This window comes from Papaver somniferum, chromosome 2 (assembly GCF_003573695.1).
Source record: "Papaver somniferum cultivar HN1 chromosome 2, ASM357369v1, whole genome shotgun sequence".
Lineage (NCBI taxonomy): Eukaryota > Viridiplantae > Streptophyta > Magnoliopsida > Ranunculales > Papaveraceae > Papaver > Papaver somniferum.
In genome coordinates this window covers 100,030,698-100,047,254 of record NC_039359.1, presented here as the reverse complement: position 1 = coordinate 100,047,254, position 16,557 = coordinate 100,030,698, and the positions used below count along the sequence as shown (strand labels likewise).

General features: G+C 37.2%; 1 protein-coding gene across 1 annotated transcript; it reads left to right on the top strand.

Annotated features, from left to right (window-relative positions):
* The first annotated feature begins 356 nt into the window (after positions 1-356).
* Positions 357-3,180, top strand: LOC113348564 (tetratricopeptide repeat protein 1-like). Its single transcript, XM_026592390.1, has 5 exons — positions 357-716; positions 1,384-1,563; positions 1,769-1,895; positions 2,033-2,146; positions 2,824-3,180. The coding sequence occupies exons 1-5, from the start codon at positions 501-503 to the stop codon at positions 2,937-2,939; spliced, it is 753 nt and encodes a 250-aa protein (XP_026448175.1). The 5' UTR covers positions 357-500; the 3' UTR covers positions 2,940-3,180.
* Positions 3,181-16,557: the final 13,377 nt, after the last annotated feature.

Sequence of the window (16,557 nt, the reverse complement as noted above, 5' to 3'; positions counted from 1 at the left end):
CGGACCCAGTAACACCCCAAAATTATTTTGGTACCCGGAAATTATTTACATCACACGGACTCAATCCCGCGAATTGTACTGACGTGACACAGGGGGTGGGACCCACGTTAAACCCACCCCTACTGAACCGCCGGGTCATAAGGAAATCGCTTCCTTTCTCTCTTGTGATACAACCGGCGGGATTGAGCCCACGAGATGTGTATCACTTCCGTTTGGTACACCTGTAAGCAACCATGGCAAACACATCAAGGAGCAGCTTATCCTGCGGCAAATGCACCTAGGATGCTAGACATGTGGATGGATATATTCGCTGGAGGCCTGAAATATCAAAGAGTCCATAAGCCTGTAAAGGGGTTTTGGGCTGTTTTATACATTCCCAGAACTTTCTCTCTCGATCCCTCTAGTCTCTAGAGTTCTCAAGGAAAAGGAAGAAAACCTCTTTTTCGTTTTCTCAAATTTCGATTAAAATCTCTGCGAAATAAGTCGTGTAATTTGTAAAAATGGTGGTTATTGAATCAGCCCCAAACGGGAATGAAGATGAAAATACCAGTACACAAAATAATGTAGTTGAATCAAATAGTAGTAGTATTAAATCGACCGAAGAAACTAATAACGATGGATTTGAAACAGCAAGTGAAGGTGATGGGGATAAAGAAGAAGAAGAAGTAGAAGAACCTGTTCTTGCTCCACCTCCATCTAACGAGGAATCAAACCAGGTAAATTCAAGTTTGTGAGGATTCTCTTCGTTAGGGTTTTAAATTGGCATTTTTTATTTTAATGTAGATTAGAGGTCTAATTTCCTAAATTAGTTTGTATTTTCACCACCACTACCACAAATCTACAATAGAGAGTCATGTTTAGATGTGGAAATTCTACCTGTTTTTCAATTAAGTATGCGGATCAATGGGATACAATAGAGAGTCATGTTTAGATGTGGAAATTCTACCTGTTTTTCAATTAAGTATGCAAGAAACCACAGTAGTAGTATATCTACATTCTGGGTCTACTACCACTATACTGCTAGTTTACAGACAGAAAATGTAAGAGTGGATAAGTTTTGAGTCAAATACCTAGTGTGTCAACTAGGAGTTGATAGGTAGGTGCTTACATATTCTTTAGAGATTTCAGAGGAAATTCATTAACCCCATGGGTTCTTATGGCAAGTGATTATTTTGGCTGTCATTCTCTTTTCGCGCATTGTTTGCTGTCAACATGAATGGATATCAGATTCAGATAGCATATTATCTCTTTACCAGCAATAAGCCAAATAGCTAACAATGCTTGATGTTTTTTCACTTGAACACCGAACCAAATATTAGTGGGTAGTGGTTACTACTCGAATTTAATGATCATTATCTTGAATTTTGTTTCTTCCTAATGCAGAAAGCTTTAGCTGAAGCTAATGATGCGAAAACTGAAGGAAATAAGCTTTTTGGGTCTGGTCAGTATGAAGATGCCTTGTTGCAGTATGAGCTTGCTTTACAGTTTGCTGCTGATATGCCTGCATCCGTTGAGATCCGCTCTATATGTCATGCAAATAGAGCTGCTTGCTTCTCTAACTTGGTACGAGTACATAACATGATGTTTATGATTCAAATTAAGCAACGTGCCAAATGATCAAATATGTTTCTTTTGCCTTCTTTTAAGTCCTGTTACACTATCTGTTTTGAATTATATGTGTAATATCGACCACTGTTTTCTTTTCATGTATCGTAGTGGATTTCTGCTTCATCTGGTCATAGTTTGTTATATTATTTGATCTTCTCAGGGTAGATATGCGGAGACTATTAAGGAGTGCAACAAAGCTTTGGAACTAAATCCTGCATATATGAAAGCTTTGGTTAGAAGAGGAGAGGCTCACGAAAAGCTTGAACACTTTGAAGAAGCTGTGATAGGTCGGAATACCAATTAGATTTCTCTAGACTTAATTTATTATAGGCACAATTCCTCTCCCCTATTATTTGTGCAATATCTTTTGTTTTGCACCAATCAACTTATAAATTTTATTTACTGTTTTTTCTATTTTTTTCAGACATGAAGAAAATTCTGGAGTTGGATCCTTCAAATAGTCAAGCTAGAAGATCCATAGTACGCTTGGAGCCCCTAGCTGCAGAAAAGCGGGAAAAGATGAAAGAGGAGATGATTGGTAAGCCATAAACTCTTGTTCTGTTCCCTTATTATATCTCTCATGCTTCACTTCTAGTGCGGAAAACTTCTAAGCTCGTTTCTTCAGTCAATGAATCGTACTTTTAAACGATTGTATGAATTTAGATTATTTTGCAGTCCTTCTAATGAATTACAGGAGACCTTTTAGGATGAAGAGATATTTTAGTTGATAGATATGGGACTAGATATTTAGTAAAGCTCCATGAACATGCTGCATCACTATACACTAGTTTAGAATTTTCGAATATGATGGCCTTTTTTATTTCGCTGTCTAAATGGCGTGATAAGTTCATGTACCGTTGCATATTAAGATTCCTCTCAGCCAACATCCGTTTGTAGGCGAGAATTACCTCATTGGACTACAAGTTTTCTAAAAGAAATGATGCAGGAATGCAATATACTAGAGCTGGTGTTTTCTTTAAATAACATTAAAGTAAGACTTTGAGTTGTTGAATCCCGTGATTGTTTGGGCTAGATAAATTTCCTTGAAAGGCTAAAAGCTGTTGTTATCTCCATTTATAATGTTTATCCCCCTGTCAGTTATCTCTTACCAAACATACATATGAGTAGGATTTTTTAATCTTCGATGATGATCGGTATATGAATACTCTTTGATGGAGCTATGTTTCTAACATCCCCCCTTTCTTTTTATACCAGGGAAGCTAAAAGAAATGGGAAATTCTGTGTTAGGACGTTTTGGAATGAGTATCGACAACTTCAAAGCGGTTAAAGATCCAACCACAGGATCATATTCCCTCTCGTTCCAGAAGTAAACGTATTGCTCGTAGAAAGTTGAAAGGAGAAGAAAATTGTAGAGGCAGAAACTCAAGAAATGAATGAGACTGTACTGTGATATGCTTTAAATGACAGGGAGAAGAACTATGTAAAACTATTTTGATATGATTGCTCTTGACAAATGTGTACAGTTTTACCTCCAAATCATATAAACTGAATGGTAATGCTTTGTGCTGTGATTCATTTTTTTTTCTTTTGTGCAAGACATTTTGGCTTGTTAGAGTCCCTATAAAGTATTGTATGTCTTTTCTAAAAGAGAGGAGAAAATGAACTTCAAAATCTGGAATTAATTCTATCGACATCCTTTAGAGAAATTAATGAACCCCATTGCCCTTACATTAGATCACCCAAAGGATAGGCACTTGTTTGTTGCAGCAAAAACAAAGATCAAAACTGCAATTGTATGAATTTGCGATCTTAGTAAACAGCATGTTTGGCCGTTGGGTGATTTACATATTACATGAAGTGATGGGAATTAGTATTCCCATCCGGTTTGCCATTATCATCACTAACCAGGTTGCCAGGATGCAAATGATCTTGATGAGGAGTTGAAATTGAACCAATTCCATTGCTTAACCCATCATTTCCTGATCCAAAGAATTGACAAACAACTCTAACCAACACCCCAAGAACTTGCATTTGATTTTGACAAGATTCAACATTCATTTGCATAACTTGTTTTTCATGTTCAATTTGTAACTGGATCATTCTTTCTTTAAACTCCATTTCTTCTTCTTCTCTTTTCTCTTCCATTTTCATTAACCATCTTCTTCTATCTTCATCAAATTCTCTCTCGACGCTTAAACGCCTTTCCATTTCTCTTTTATCCATTGATCTCTGTCTCTCTTCCCATTCCATTTCTCTAACTTCCATTCTCTCTTCTAGTTCTCTCAGTCTATCTTCATTCCGAATCTCCCTTTCTCTAACTTTATCATCCACAGCTTCAAATTTCTCCTCTTCAATGAATCTCCTTTTTCGTTCCCGCTCTTCTTTCTTACCAATCATATCCCTCAACTCCAGCAACTGTGTTCCTAGAAACCCAAACCCCTCCTTTTTCAATCTCTTCCTTTTAACAAATGCTGAATTCCCTTCTTCACAATGATCACCACCATTCCCCATCACATCATTGATTCCGTCCCAATCTTTATAATCACTAGCTGCACCATTACAATCTTCCTCCTCATCGTCCTCGTCGTCGTCATCGCTAATTAAACTTCTTCCGTTCAAATAATTCGAAACAGTGTTATTACTATTGTCTAACAATTCGACATCACCAAAAACATCTTTATATTTAAAGAAATTAACCCAATGATCAACAGCATCATCCCAGAGAAATTCATCATCTGAAACCCTAATCTTTTGCTTAACACCTAAATATTGATGACGCATGTTCTGTACTTTGATTGAAACATCACGCCATGACCATCTAAATGGAAATGAAATTGGGTCTTGTAAATTATGCAAGGAATTAACTTGATCAGCTATGGGTTGGAATTTCTTTTCTCTGGTTTTGAGTTTTGGTAAAGTACCTGAATTTAATAGATCTGAGTATCTGTTAATTAGGGTTTCTTCTTCTGCTTCTGTCCATTTTTTTCTCTTCATGATTTCCTTCTTATTCTTTTTATCCAGTACCACTGTGTTTCTTCAACTTGCAAGAGAGTGTAGCTTGTAGAATGACTCTCTTACTACAGCAAATCTAGTGTTCCGAATTTCCGACAAGAAAAACGGTATTGATCTGAAATTTGTCGGATTTCCAGCCTGAATACCAGCTTGACCAATAAGAATACTAACTTTTAGTCCTTCAAATGTAACCAGACATAATCGAACTCTGCTTTGCCTTCTTTTTAGTTCTCTAGATCGGGTCTATCTATGAGAAGAATTTAGGTTGAAATTTTCCCACTGTTTCAGTAGAGAGGTATAAGGAGAATCGCTGAATGGTGGACTGGGACTCTGGAGGGCGTGAAAATAAAGAAGAGCCTTCTTAAACGAGATATTGGAAATTGTTTCGGGTTAACTTAAATTCTTGTCGTAAAAGTTTTCTTTGGCAGTTTTGCTGGAGCCACCGAAATCAAGCACGAAGCACCCAATACGCACCGAGAGAGATCGTACAGACCCAATGCAGCGTTTCGTGCATTAGAACAGGGAAAGTGCAGGAGTGGGCCCATCCTCTCTCACACGGAGCACATTTCAATCCTTTTTTCGGTGGATAAATCCTTCTCGTTTCTTTCGTACTTGTTATCTCAAAAGACTAGTTTTCTTTCTTTAAATATATATATATATATATATAAACAAATGCAATTACTTTTTTGTTATGTAGTAAAAAGGGCTAATTAGGTGGCTTATGCATTGGCTTCAAAAACCAATGCAACACCATCATGTTGTCGTATAAGCTCACCACCTAGTTTTTTTTTTTTGACATGTTAATGAATGATAAAGCGAGAGCTCAAAACTCCGTTGCAGAGTAAACAATGTAACTCAACTCTCTTATTGATCTTCTATAAACGTTTTTGTATCAAAAAAATGAAATGTTATCTCAAAATCTCCTCCTGAGGCCTATTCCTATGCACACGCAAAAAAAAACCTGTTTGGCATACCAGGTGGCATGGCAACGAGTTGCTCCACTATGGGAAAACCACGTAGCGACAGAGTTTTTATCGGTCGTTATTATCCAGAACACTGGCGATACTATTAGTATCAAACTGGCGTCATAGATCCCATCGCGCGTTATAAATAGTATCGTTGGTGATATTAAGATTATCGACCAGAAGTTATTTTGTAACGGCTATTCCCCCCTGCTGGTTCCTATATAAACGCCCTTGTACTTCTCCAAGTTACTAACACCTACTTCACCAATTTCTCTATCTCTATTCTCAATTTTAAATTTGATAATCATCAATGGAGAGATCCAATGAAGAGAGGAATGTTATTATGAATCGGTTTAGACTACAACAAGAAATGCATCAATGGATGTTGCAATAACTTGATGATGAGGAAGATAAAGATAATAAACTAATCGACACTTTGATGCTTGTACATACGGGCAAAAAACCTAGGGTTTCAGAGCCACAAGAAGTATTTTCAAGAAGGTATACGTTTAGAGGGAGGGAATTTTACCATCAGAAGTTTATGCACAATTATTTTCTTCCCAGTTGTGTGTACTCTGATCAAAATTTTCAAGGTCGATTCTGCATGCCTCGTCATCTGGTGAAAAAGATTATTGGAGAGCTTTGTCGAGTAGAACCTCAATTTAATTATCAGTTTGATGCACTGAATATTAGAGGTCATAGTCATGAATAAAAAGTTACTTCGGCTTTAAGGATTCTTGGTTATGGAAGACTAGCGGATGCAAACGATGAGTACCTTCCTATGGGTAAAACAACTTCATTCACTTACCTTTCATTGTTTTGTGAAGTAATGATTAATCATTTTGGTCCAACACATTTACGAAACCCAACTGAGGAGGATGTTACACAAATATTGATGGAGAATGAGGAAAGGGGATTCCCAGGAATGCTAGGTAGTCTTGATTGTATGCATTGGGTATGACAAGGATGCCTTGTATATTGGGTCGGTCAATATAGGGGTCATTATTCTAAACCAACTGTTATCCTTGAAGCTGCCGCTTCTTATGATTGTTGGGTATGACACTTTTTTTGGTCTTCCATGTTCACAAAATGAAATTAATGTTTTGCACAAGTCGCCTCTGTTTGAATATCTGAAGTATGGAATTTGTTCCCAAGTCTGTTTGACGATCAACGACCATCAGCACACTCATGGGTACTATCTTGCGGATGATATCTACCCAAAATTGTCCACCTTGGTTCAATGCTACCGTCAGCCTCCTGTCGGTGCATTGGACCGTTCATACCGGCATTTTAACACCGCCCAAAAGGCAGCAATGAAGGATGTGGAACGCTTTTGGAATTTTAAAGAGGAAGTTCGTTGTTATTTGTGACCCATATCGTGGGTTGAGTCCTCATGAAATTCACAAGACTATGCTCACTTGCATAATTCTTCATAATATGGTCATTCAGGAAACCCGTTGTGATTCAGAGTAGACTAACTATGAACATGAAGATTTGAGGCCAGAGATTCAACCACAAAGAGGCGTCCCAGCAAGGAATTATGCTCAAATGACTAATTACATTCAGAACCAGAATTTGTATGACAGTTTAAGAGATGATCTGAGAGTGAATCTTTGGGAAGGGCATGAAAGACAATGATTATTAAGTTATGTAATTTGGTTTAATCATTAAGTTATGCTTAAGTTATTTTGGTTTAATTATATTTAAGTATGCGAAACTTATTTAAGTAGGCTCCAACAACATTCAAATTAATCAACTTTTCATTTCAAACTAATATTAAATAGAATGCAACAACAACCGACATATCATAAAACTTAAATTAATACATCAATCATCTAGAAGAACTACTACATTGAACTCATCATCACCATTAGGTTGGTTGTTAGTAAATCCAGCTTGTTGTTCAATCTGTGTTTGAATCCTGTCAAATTCGATTTGACACACATGTTTTTGCTGGGCGTTCATAATTGAAGTGTTAGCTTGAAGAATGTTATGATTGTCATAGTCAAACCCAAATTTTTCTTGAGAAAGACAACTTTTCTTACTCTCATTGTTTTGAAATTTCCTATGAACTGCTCTTTGCTTCTCGACAATCTTTTGATGTTCCATAAACTCCGTCATGTTAAATCCATCAGAACTTGCTCCGTATTGGGCTAATTTTCTATCCATTCTTGCATTGTTCCTCCCTGAAAGTTTTCTCTTACCACCATCATCATTGAGAACTAAGTTCACATTTAGGTTTCTTGAGGTATCTAGTGAATAATTTGATGGACCTGGTGAAAATGGTGAAGAATTTGATGTTGAGGGAGAAGAATTATATGATTACTTTTCAGGTACTTGTTGATTACCTGCTAACAATTCTGGATTATATTTTTTCAACAACTTCAAAATATGATAACAACTTTCGAAACCGAACGGTTTGCCATGTTTTCGATGCCAATTCGTACAAACCTTTATTTCAACATCAACATCCACAAGACCACTCTCCCGGTTTATCTTGGATTGCATTATCAATCCAACATAAGTGAAAAGGCGAGGGTCTAACAACCACACACAATATTTCTTCGGCAATCTGTATGGACTAACTCCAATATAATTCCAAGCGAATCAACTAGACAGTCAGACTCAATTAAGAAAATATATCCAAAAGTTGTATCTTTATTTCTCAATACAATCTGCAATAGAACAGATACAAATATGTGATCCCGATTGATATGAGAAATAACTTGAACGGTATCAAAAACCAATGTTCAAGTGTCAATCAATTACTATCCAACAAACAAGTTCGGATTTCCCAATTGATTAAACTACGCACAACTTGTGATATTTTAATTATATAAAATATAATGCGGAAATGAAATAACACATACACCAGAAATTTTATTAACGAGGAAACCGAAAATGCAGAAAAACCCCGGGACCTAGTCCAGTTTTGAACACCACATTATATTAAGACGCTACAGACACTAGCCTACTACAAATTAACTTCAGACTGAAATGTAGTTGATACCTAACCAATCACCCACTGTTCAAGGTACAGTCGCGTTCCTTATGCCTCTAAATCCCAGCAGGACTCTGCGCACTTGATTCTCTTAGCTGATTTCACCCACAACTAAGAGTTGCTACGACCCAAAGTCTAAGACTTATAAACAAATATGTCTCCCACAGAAATGTCTATTCTGATATATAAGTTTGTCTCCCACAGAAATACCTGTGAAGTTTTATTCCGTCTTATGATAAATCAAGGTGAACATGAGCCAATTGATAATCCAGTCTTATATTCCCGAAGAACATCCTAGAAATATCAATCACCTCACAATAACTTAACTATATGGTAGTAGAACAAGTTATTGTGGAATCACAAAGAATGAGACGAAGAGCTTTGTGATTACTTTTTATATCTTACCTATCGAAGATAAATATCGAGAAAATCTTAGAGAAGATAGTACTCAACATGATATAAAAGTAAGATCAGAATACATAACTACAGAGAAAATATTTGGATCCTGCTTTAGAATCTCAATGAAGTCTTTAAGTCGTTAACCTATAATGGTTTTAGGAAAAACCTAGGTTAAAGGAGAATCGACTCTAGCCGCAACTAGTATCACACAGGAGGTGTGGGGATTAGGTTTCCCAGTTGCAAGAGTTCTCCTTTATATAGCCTTTTAAATCAGGGTTTGCTTAGTTAGCTTAGAAGCAAAGCATTCCATATTCACCGTTAGATGAAAATCTGATTTAAAACACAAGCTTAGTCTGCTTGAAACCAAAGTAATGTCTCTTCACCGTTAGATGGTCTTAGATTGTCACACACAAATGAAATATACTTTCATTTAGATATGGGTAACCGTACCTAAACGTGTATATTGAGTTGGCTCAATAATAGTTAACCAAAGTTATCCATATGAACACTTTAGTCTTAACCACATTCATCTAACACATTTAGATCAACTATGATGGTCAATCAATCATGAAAGATAATCAAATAAATCTAATTGTGTTTCATAGAGTTGTTCAATTGTTGACAATCACATAGAAGTATATATGATCCAATTGAAGCAAAATCGAAATGATTCATAATGTACAAAGTACAAGAATCAGTTCATGAACATTAAGACACGTTTTGCAAAGATTGCATTCCTTATTTCATAAATATATTTGTTCATGAGTATGAGAACATACTTTTCCGATTTTAGAACTTTCACCACTAAGTTTGCAAACGGGTATGCAAAATTAGTTACGGACTTTGGTCTTATCCGACAGTTTGCAAACGGGTAAGCAAACAGTCGTCTTGGACCTAAATTAGGTAGAACTGTTCGCATACTGGTATGCAAACTTGGTTTCCGGACCTGAATCATACCAACACAATTTGTACACTAAGTACGCACACTGTGAAGTTTTCCAGACATAGGTTTTAGTTCTAATCCCCCATTTCAACCATTGAAACATTCTTAGAAGACGACAATGGTTGTCTCACACAAACCATTAACTTATAAGCAATTTTCAGGTGATCGAATCATCAATACGAAACTTTCCAAGTCGACATCAAATGACTGTCTCACATAAATCATTAAGATGTTTCAAGGCAATTTCCACATGACTTATATCACTATACGACTTTTGTCTCAATAGAAGATAGAATAGAATAGAATTCTGAGTGATATATAAATTTTAGTCTCCACATATCTTTTTTTTGATGAAGTTCCTCCGAGTTCTTCGGTAGATCTTCATCTTCAGTTGTAAGTGTTGTGAAGTATAAATCTCAACTACATAATTTATTCTATCTCCTAATGAGACTAAATTTTATAACTATGTAGACTTTTATATTATACACATTTGATATTTCGAGCTGAGTTTAACTAGGTTACTTGTTTCTCGAAATATATGTTGGAATCTTTTTTCTTTAGCCACGTTCGTCGTATTCTTGACGAGTTTAGTTGGAAACAATTTATTTGTTGGAAACTAAATATTAAGTCAAAAGATGATCATGTGGAAATTGCCTTGAAACATCTTACATGATTAGTGTGAGACAATCATTTGATGTCGACTCGGAATATTTCGTATTGATTATTCTATCACTTGAAAATTACTTGAAGCTAATAGTTTGTGTGAGACAACTATTGTCATTTTCTAAGGATGTTTCAATGATTTAAATGGGAGTTAAGAACAAAAACCTTTGTCTGGATACAACAAAGTATGCGTACCTAGTATGCAAACTGTTTTGATATGATTTAGGTTCAGGAACCTTGTTTGCATACCTAGTATGCGAACGGTTTTAACTGTAAAGTCCGGGAACCTTGTTTGCGTACTAGTATGCGAACTGTTCTACCTGAATTAGGTTTGGGACGGATGCTTGTATACCCGTTTGCAAATGGCTGGACAAGACCAAAGTCTAGAAGCATTAATTTGCGTACCTGTTTGCAAACTTAGTGGTTAAATTTCTAAAATCGGTTAAGTATGTTTTTCAAACTCATGAACAAATATATTTATGAATTAAGGAATGCAATCTTTGCAAACCGTGGCTTATTGTTCATGAATTGATCCTTACAAATCAATCCGATTTTGTTTCAGTTGGTTCATATATATTTCTATGAGATAATGAACAATTGAACAAATCTATTTAAAACACAATTAGATTCATTTGATTATCTTTCATGATTGATTGATCATCATAGTTGATCTGTAGTGATCTACACTACAATTGATATACAGAAACAACTCCAAATCTCTAAGGATAGAGATTATTGGGGAAGAAGGGAGAAATTTGGAGGGTTAGAAGAAGAATTATACGAATTTGAGGAGGGGAAGAGAAGGAAGACGATATTTGGGATACAAGAACATTTCATTTTCATTGATACCGATTCCTTACAAGAGACTCAGCTTATATTGTTGCAATTCTACTCACAAACACGAATACCTAGGTTACCCTTCTACTAATAAGAAAACGGCGGAAATAACCCACTGGTCTAAACGTCATGAAGCTCGGTTCATGACAAATCCCACCCCTTCAAATCATCCTTGTCCTCAAGGATATAAAATGAGCCTGACCAGTGAAACACACATCTATTGTATACTAGCGTCTGCATCTCGAATTCAGTAGAAGATGTGAACGTGATAACTTTAGAACCAAAGCCCATAAGAAACTGAAAGCCATCATATGAATTGTAGGTAGGAAGTGTAGTCTGAATTCAAAACTGATCGGTGCACTCGAGTGTTCTGTGCTTATTTCTCTATAAGAAACAGACCGAGTAACTTCATAACCCCCTGCTTGGTAAATCCTAGTAAAAACACCTTCAGCATCCACGAATATCAACTTGAAAATAGCATAGCAAATGACTGTATGAGTACCTATCAATGTAAGAGACCTTACCCCACCACCAGTTGAGGACTGAACATGCATCTTTATGTTTACTTGTTTGTAAATAACCTGCATGTGGAGTTGTATTTGTAAACAATTTCCCAGTCCCAACACAAAATTCTTCACCTGCCAATCTTTTCTTAAGAAGATAACTTCTTCATTGTTAACCCGCATCTCCAACTTTTCACCTTTCTCAACAGAATAATAAGTATTCGGCTCAAATTTGTGCATAGTAAATCTGGTAATGTGACATTTAACTAAAGTAGTTGTTGAAAGTGCAAGGTGGATTACGAATTTCTGTAGTGCCCTGGAGTTGACAGTTTCTTCTTTCCCCTGTTGTGCTGTGCTCTGAGATGTGGAGATCTCCAGTACCTGGTTGTGCGGCTTGCGAGCTGAAAGGTCATGTAAATGTGATTGTAGCTTGTTGAATATCCAAATACCCATTTCCATATTCTTTTCAACACTATCTCCCATAAACCAGAATAATCGTCAATTGCTAACAACAATAATCTTCTCAAACTCAGGCTTATAATATGAAACACTCATAAATATGTTGTTGTATGAAGGAAGGGAGTCACCTGTTGTTAAACCTGAAACAGAGCTTGACCTATTCCAGCATTCTGCACCAGTAATACAGGAACCTGAAATGAGCATAATTAAGTCCAACTTGAAAATTCTCTTTCTAACCCAAGAACTGGATTCGAATTCTAGGCTGAATTGGATCACAGAATATAAGAAGACTGGTTCTATCAATTCCATAACAGAGACATCCCTTTCCATTACAAATGAAAACACATTCATGCCAATTTTCTTTTGAACTCTGTTACAACCCAGTAAAGCACCACCAACCATTCCCTTATCTTTTATGAGCCTGTTCTGGATAACTAGTCCCCACCCAGTTGATTCTACTCTGCTGGAACCCCTCTTTAGTACATACGACAAACTCCACATTGTCCTCGATATTATGGATAACTCACCTTTAGCTGCTAACAAGATGTGGAATTCTCTAAACATTTCAACAGTACCCAGATTGCGTTGTAATTTTATTGCTTCGATGTACTGCACAAGACCTTCTCTAGTGTTGACCAAATGATACTCAACCCAATGCATGAGTTTTGTCTCCACTTCCAACAAGGTTATGTATGAAAATTTCCTATATTACCCCCTGATAGATTAGTGTCTTGATTACTAAACACGTAACTACCAAGTTCTTCTCATAAAGTACACCCTTAAGATGTAAGGAATAATGATGGTCCCATCTTGAACTTCATCTACCAGGTCCACCAGCAACAAGGCTACGCAATACACGTTTCTCTAAAAATACCAAAATATAACCTGTAGATGGTGGATTTTCGTCAAGGGTTAAAATTGTAAAACCATAATATACATGCTCCTGATATAGCAATCAGATTAGTATTGAGGCTCATGTCTCTCATTGAAGCATGAAAGCTCATGCCATGAAATCTCTGACTGAGAATACTGTCTCTCAGAGTATATGTATATGTGTAGCCTCTCAGCTGAGGCAATGACACATCTTACTAAGCAATTTCAGTAATTACTTATGTATAGAATCGAAAGATTGGACGGCTCCTAGACAGCTTGCCTGCTAGTATAAAGCAATAACGTCTTCAGGATGCAACAAGGTTTTCCCTGACTATATAAAGGAGATATGACGTTTCAACAAGATCGTATTTCTCAATTCTTAGATAATTAATGCTCCTAGACAGCATGCCTGCTAGTATAGAGCCATCAATTAATTATCTCTAACCGTTAACTGAATATTCAACAATATTCTACTATACGATTCTTCGTAATATTTCGTCACTTCAATTCGTGGTTCTTCCCAGGAGAATTCCAGGGGTTAGTGATAAATGTTCAACATACGGGCATCTGAGCCTCTATCGAGTAAGCCCCGACCTATATGGTGCAAGTGTACTCAGCAATAATGCAAACGAGCACCTGAATGCACGAACGAGCATTCCAAAACACGAAGAAACGATGAACCTATGCAAAATAGGAAAAAATAATAAATAATAAAATATTGATTGAGGCGCCAGGGGACTGGGCCCACCGGCCGGTCGTGCCGTGGCCAGTCCCACACCCAATTTTATATTTTATCATATTTTTATTATTTTCCTTGATCTCATGAAAATCTCTTCATTTGAGCAAATATCCTTCGTTTCATGAAAACTCCTTAAATTCATGAAATTTCCCTCAAGTCATGAAAAATAATATAAAGTTAGGGAAACTCGTGGGACCGGGCCCTAGCCGGACGGTCATGCCTTAGCCAGTCCCACACGCTCCTTATTTTATTATTATTACTTTTTATGTTTCCCTCATCTCATGGAAACTCCTTGATTTCAACAAACTCCTTGGTTAACAAACTCCTTGGTTTTATGATATTTCCCAAAAATCATGAAAAATATTATAAAATTAGGAAAAGTGCCTTGGGACCGGGCTCCTTGACCGGCCGGCCATGCCTTGGCCATAGCCGGTCCCACACTTCATGACTTCCTATTTTATTATTATTATTTCCATAATCTCATGGAAATTCCCTAACCTCATGAAATTCCTCAGTTTCATGGTATTTGCTTCACATCAGGGAAAATACATAAAATTGAGAAAGGTGCTGCTGGACCGAGCTTGCTAGCTGGCCGGCCATGCCCTAGCCGTGGCCGGTCCCACACCTTGTAATCCCTATTTTATTAATTATATTTCATCATCTCATAAAGATTCCCCAGTTTCATCAAAATCCTTGATTTCTTCATATTTTCTCAAAATGTTGCTCAAACGCACATCAGGAAAATACCAAAATTCTCAGGACTGAGAGTGGAGACTTTGGTGACGCGAGCATGTTACCTTGACCGACCAAGGTTGGCTTTTTGGCTTGCAAGGAGCCGGTCCCACGCATTTTCATAATTTGACCTAATTTGCGCAATTGCACGTATTAGGTCCAGAACTCTTCCAAACGACTTGGAATTTCATCAAATGATCGTCAGTCAATCCCGTGACCAACCAGGGCCGGTTTCATGACCCCTTGGTCATTCCTTAATCTCTTCATAATTAATTAGGTTTTATCACCTAAGGCTCGGACGAGCACTATTTTAATAAATGATTAAATCAGCATTTAATCATCCTTTCACCAACTGGTCTTCAGGAGACTTTGGTATTTTGCTCATTTGAGCAGTTGGGCGTTACATGGTCGACTCGTCATCCCATGTAGCCGGTCCCTCCTTCACCTTGTGGTTGATTTTCAATAAATCATCAATTGATCAAAAATTAGGGATTCAAATCCAGAGCTCCGCAAAACATAATTCTAAGCAGATTCAAATACTAATAATTTTATGATAATCCCGTGATCAACACTTTTATTATTATGCTCGGCCTAGATGCCAGTATCTTAAATTAATATTTTATTTTGGTCCTGCCACCAACAATTCATCAGATGAGCAATATTTGCTCAGACTAAGGAATATTGGTTCAACTATCAATATTCAACAATTCAGCAACACAGTTTGATCGCTTTAGGTTATCAACATTTATTCGACAAAATACTTTTGTATCAGCAGGCATGTTCAATTCATGAGTCTCAGAACATTTGCAAATCATGTTAAACTCAGCAATACAAGGACTCATCGTCCCATAATGTCAGCAACTGACTCCACAATCACGAGATGTGAATCATGTCACATGGGGGACATTAACTAGGGTTTTGGTCTGGCGGTCTACAACACGTGTGTTCATACACACGGCGATAATGTGATCAAGTCGTGCAATCATTTGGAGGAGTTAGCAAAGTAGTGGGTGGAAAATAACCAAGTCTCCGCACGATGAGCAACTGGTTTTGACACGATTTCCCACTTCCACACTCTTTGACTTCAGCAACTGTCACACTTCATGGGATCAAGGTGTTTACAATTCCAGCAATATAAAAGGCCTCTAAATCATGATTGAAACAGACAAGAATTTCTCGACAAGTTCACACAGACAATCTTTCGTCTACACGAACTCATCGTTTGAGCAATCACCCTCAACTCACTAAATTCAATCATTCAGAACTTTCTTACGCAGAATACACAACACACCTACAATATGGATCACCATTGATCTCACACATTTCCCAGCTTTCCTCCTACATATCGACCCATCCTCTCTTGTGACCGAATTGACTCTGGAACGGTCATTGTCTTGGTTTAGGCTGGAGTCCTACAGATTGATATCTCGAACTTAAAGCACCCCCTTCTTGCAGTGCATCTGTGTGAGGTTAAACATTTCGCTCGGTTCAAGGAGTCTCCTCTGCACGGTCGTCTCCTCAATTCCGTAAAAACCAGCAAATCATTTTTCCCCATCTACAGATTGGCGACCACAGTGGGAGATCATTCTCTCTGTTGCAATCTCAATTCTCACGAAGATGGTCAGTCTTAGATCCGATTCAGTTACTCAAAACTCCAGTCAGAGTCTTTCAAATAGAAACGCTTCTATGGCTCATCCGATTGATTCTGGTAACATTCGTCATCCTTACTTTACTACTCCTTTCTCATCTATCAATGCAATCGATGGAAAAGTTCCATCATTGGCCGAACTGGCACGAAGGCAAGAGATTTTGGAAAGGAACATAAATCGATTGAAGGGAGCAATTGATAATTTGTTCAACTG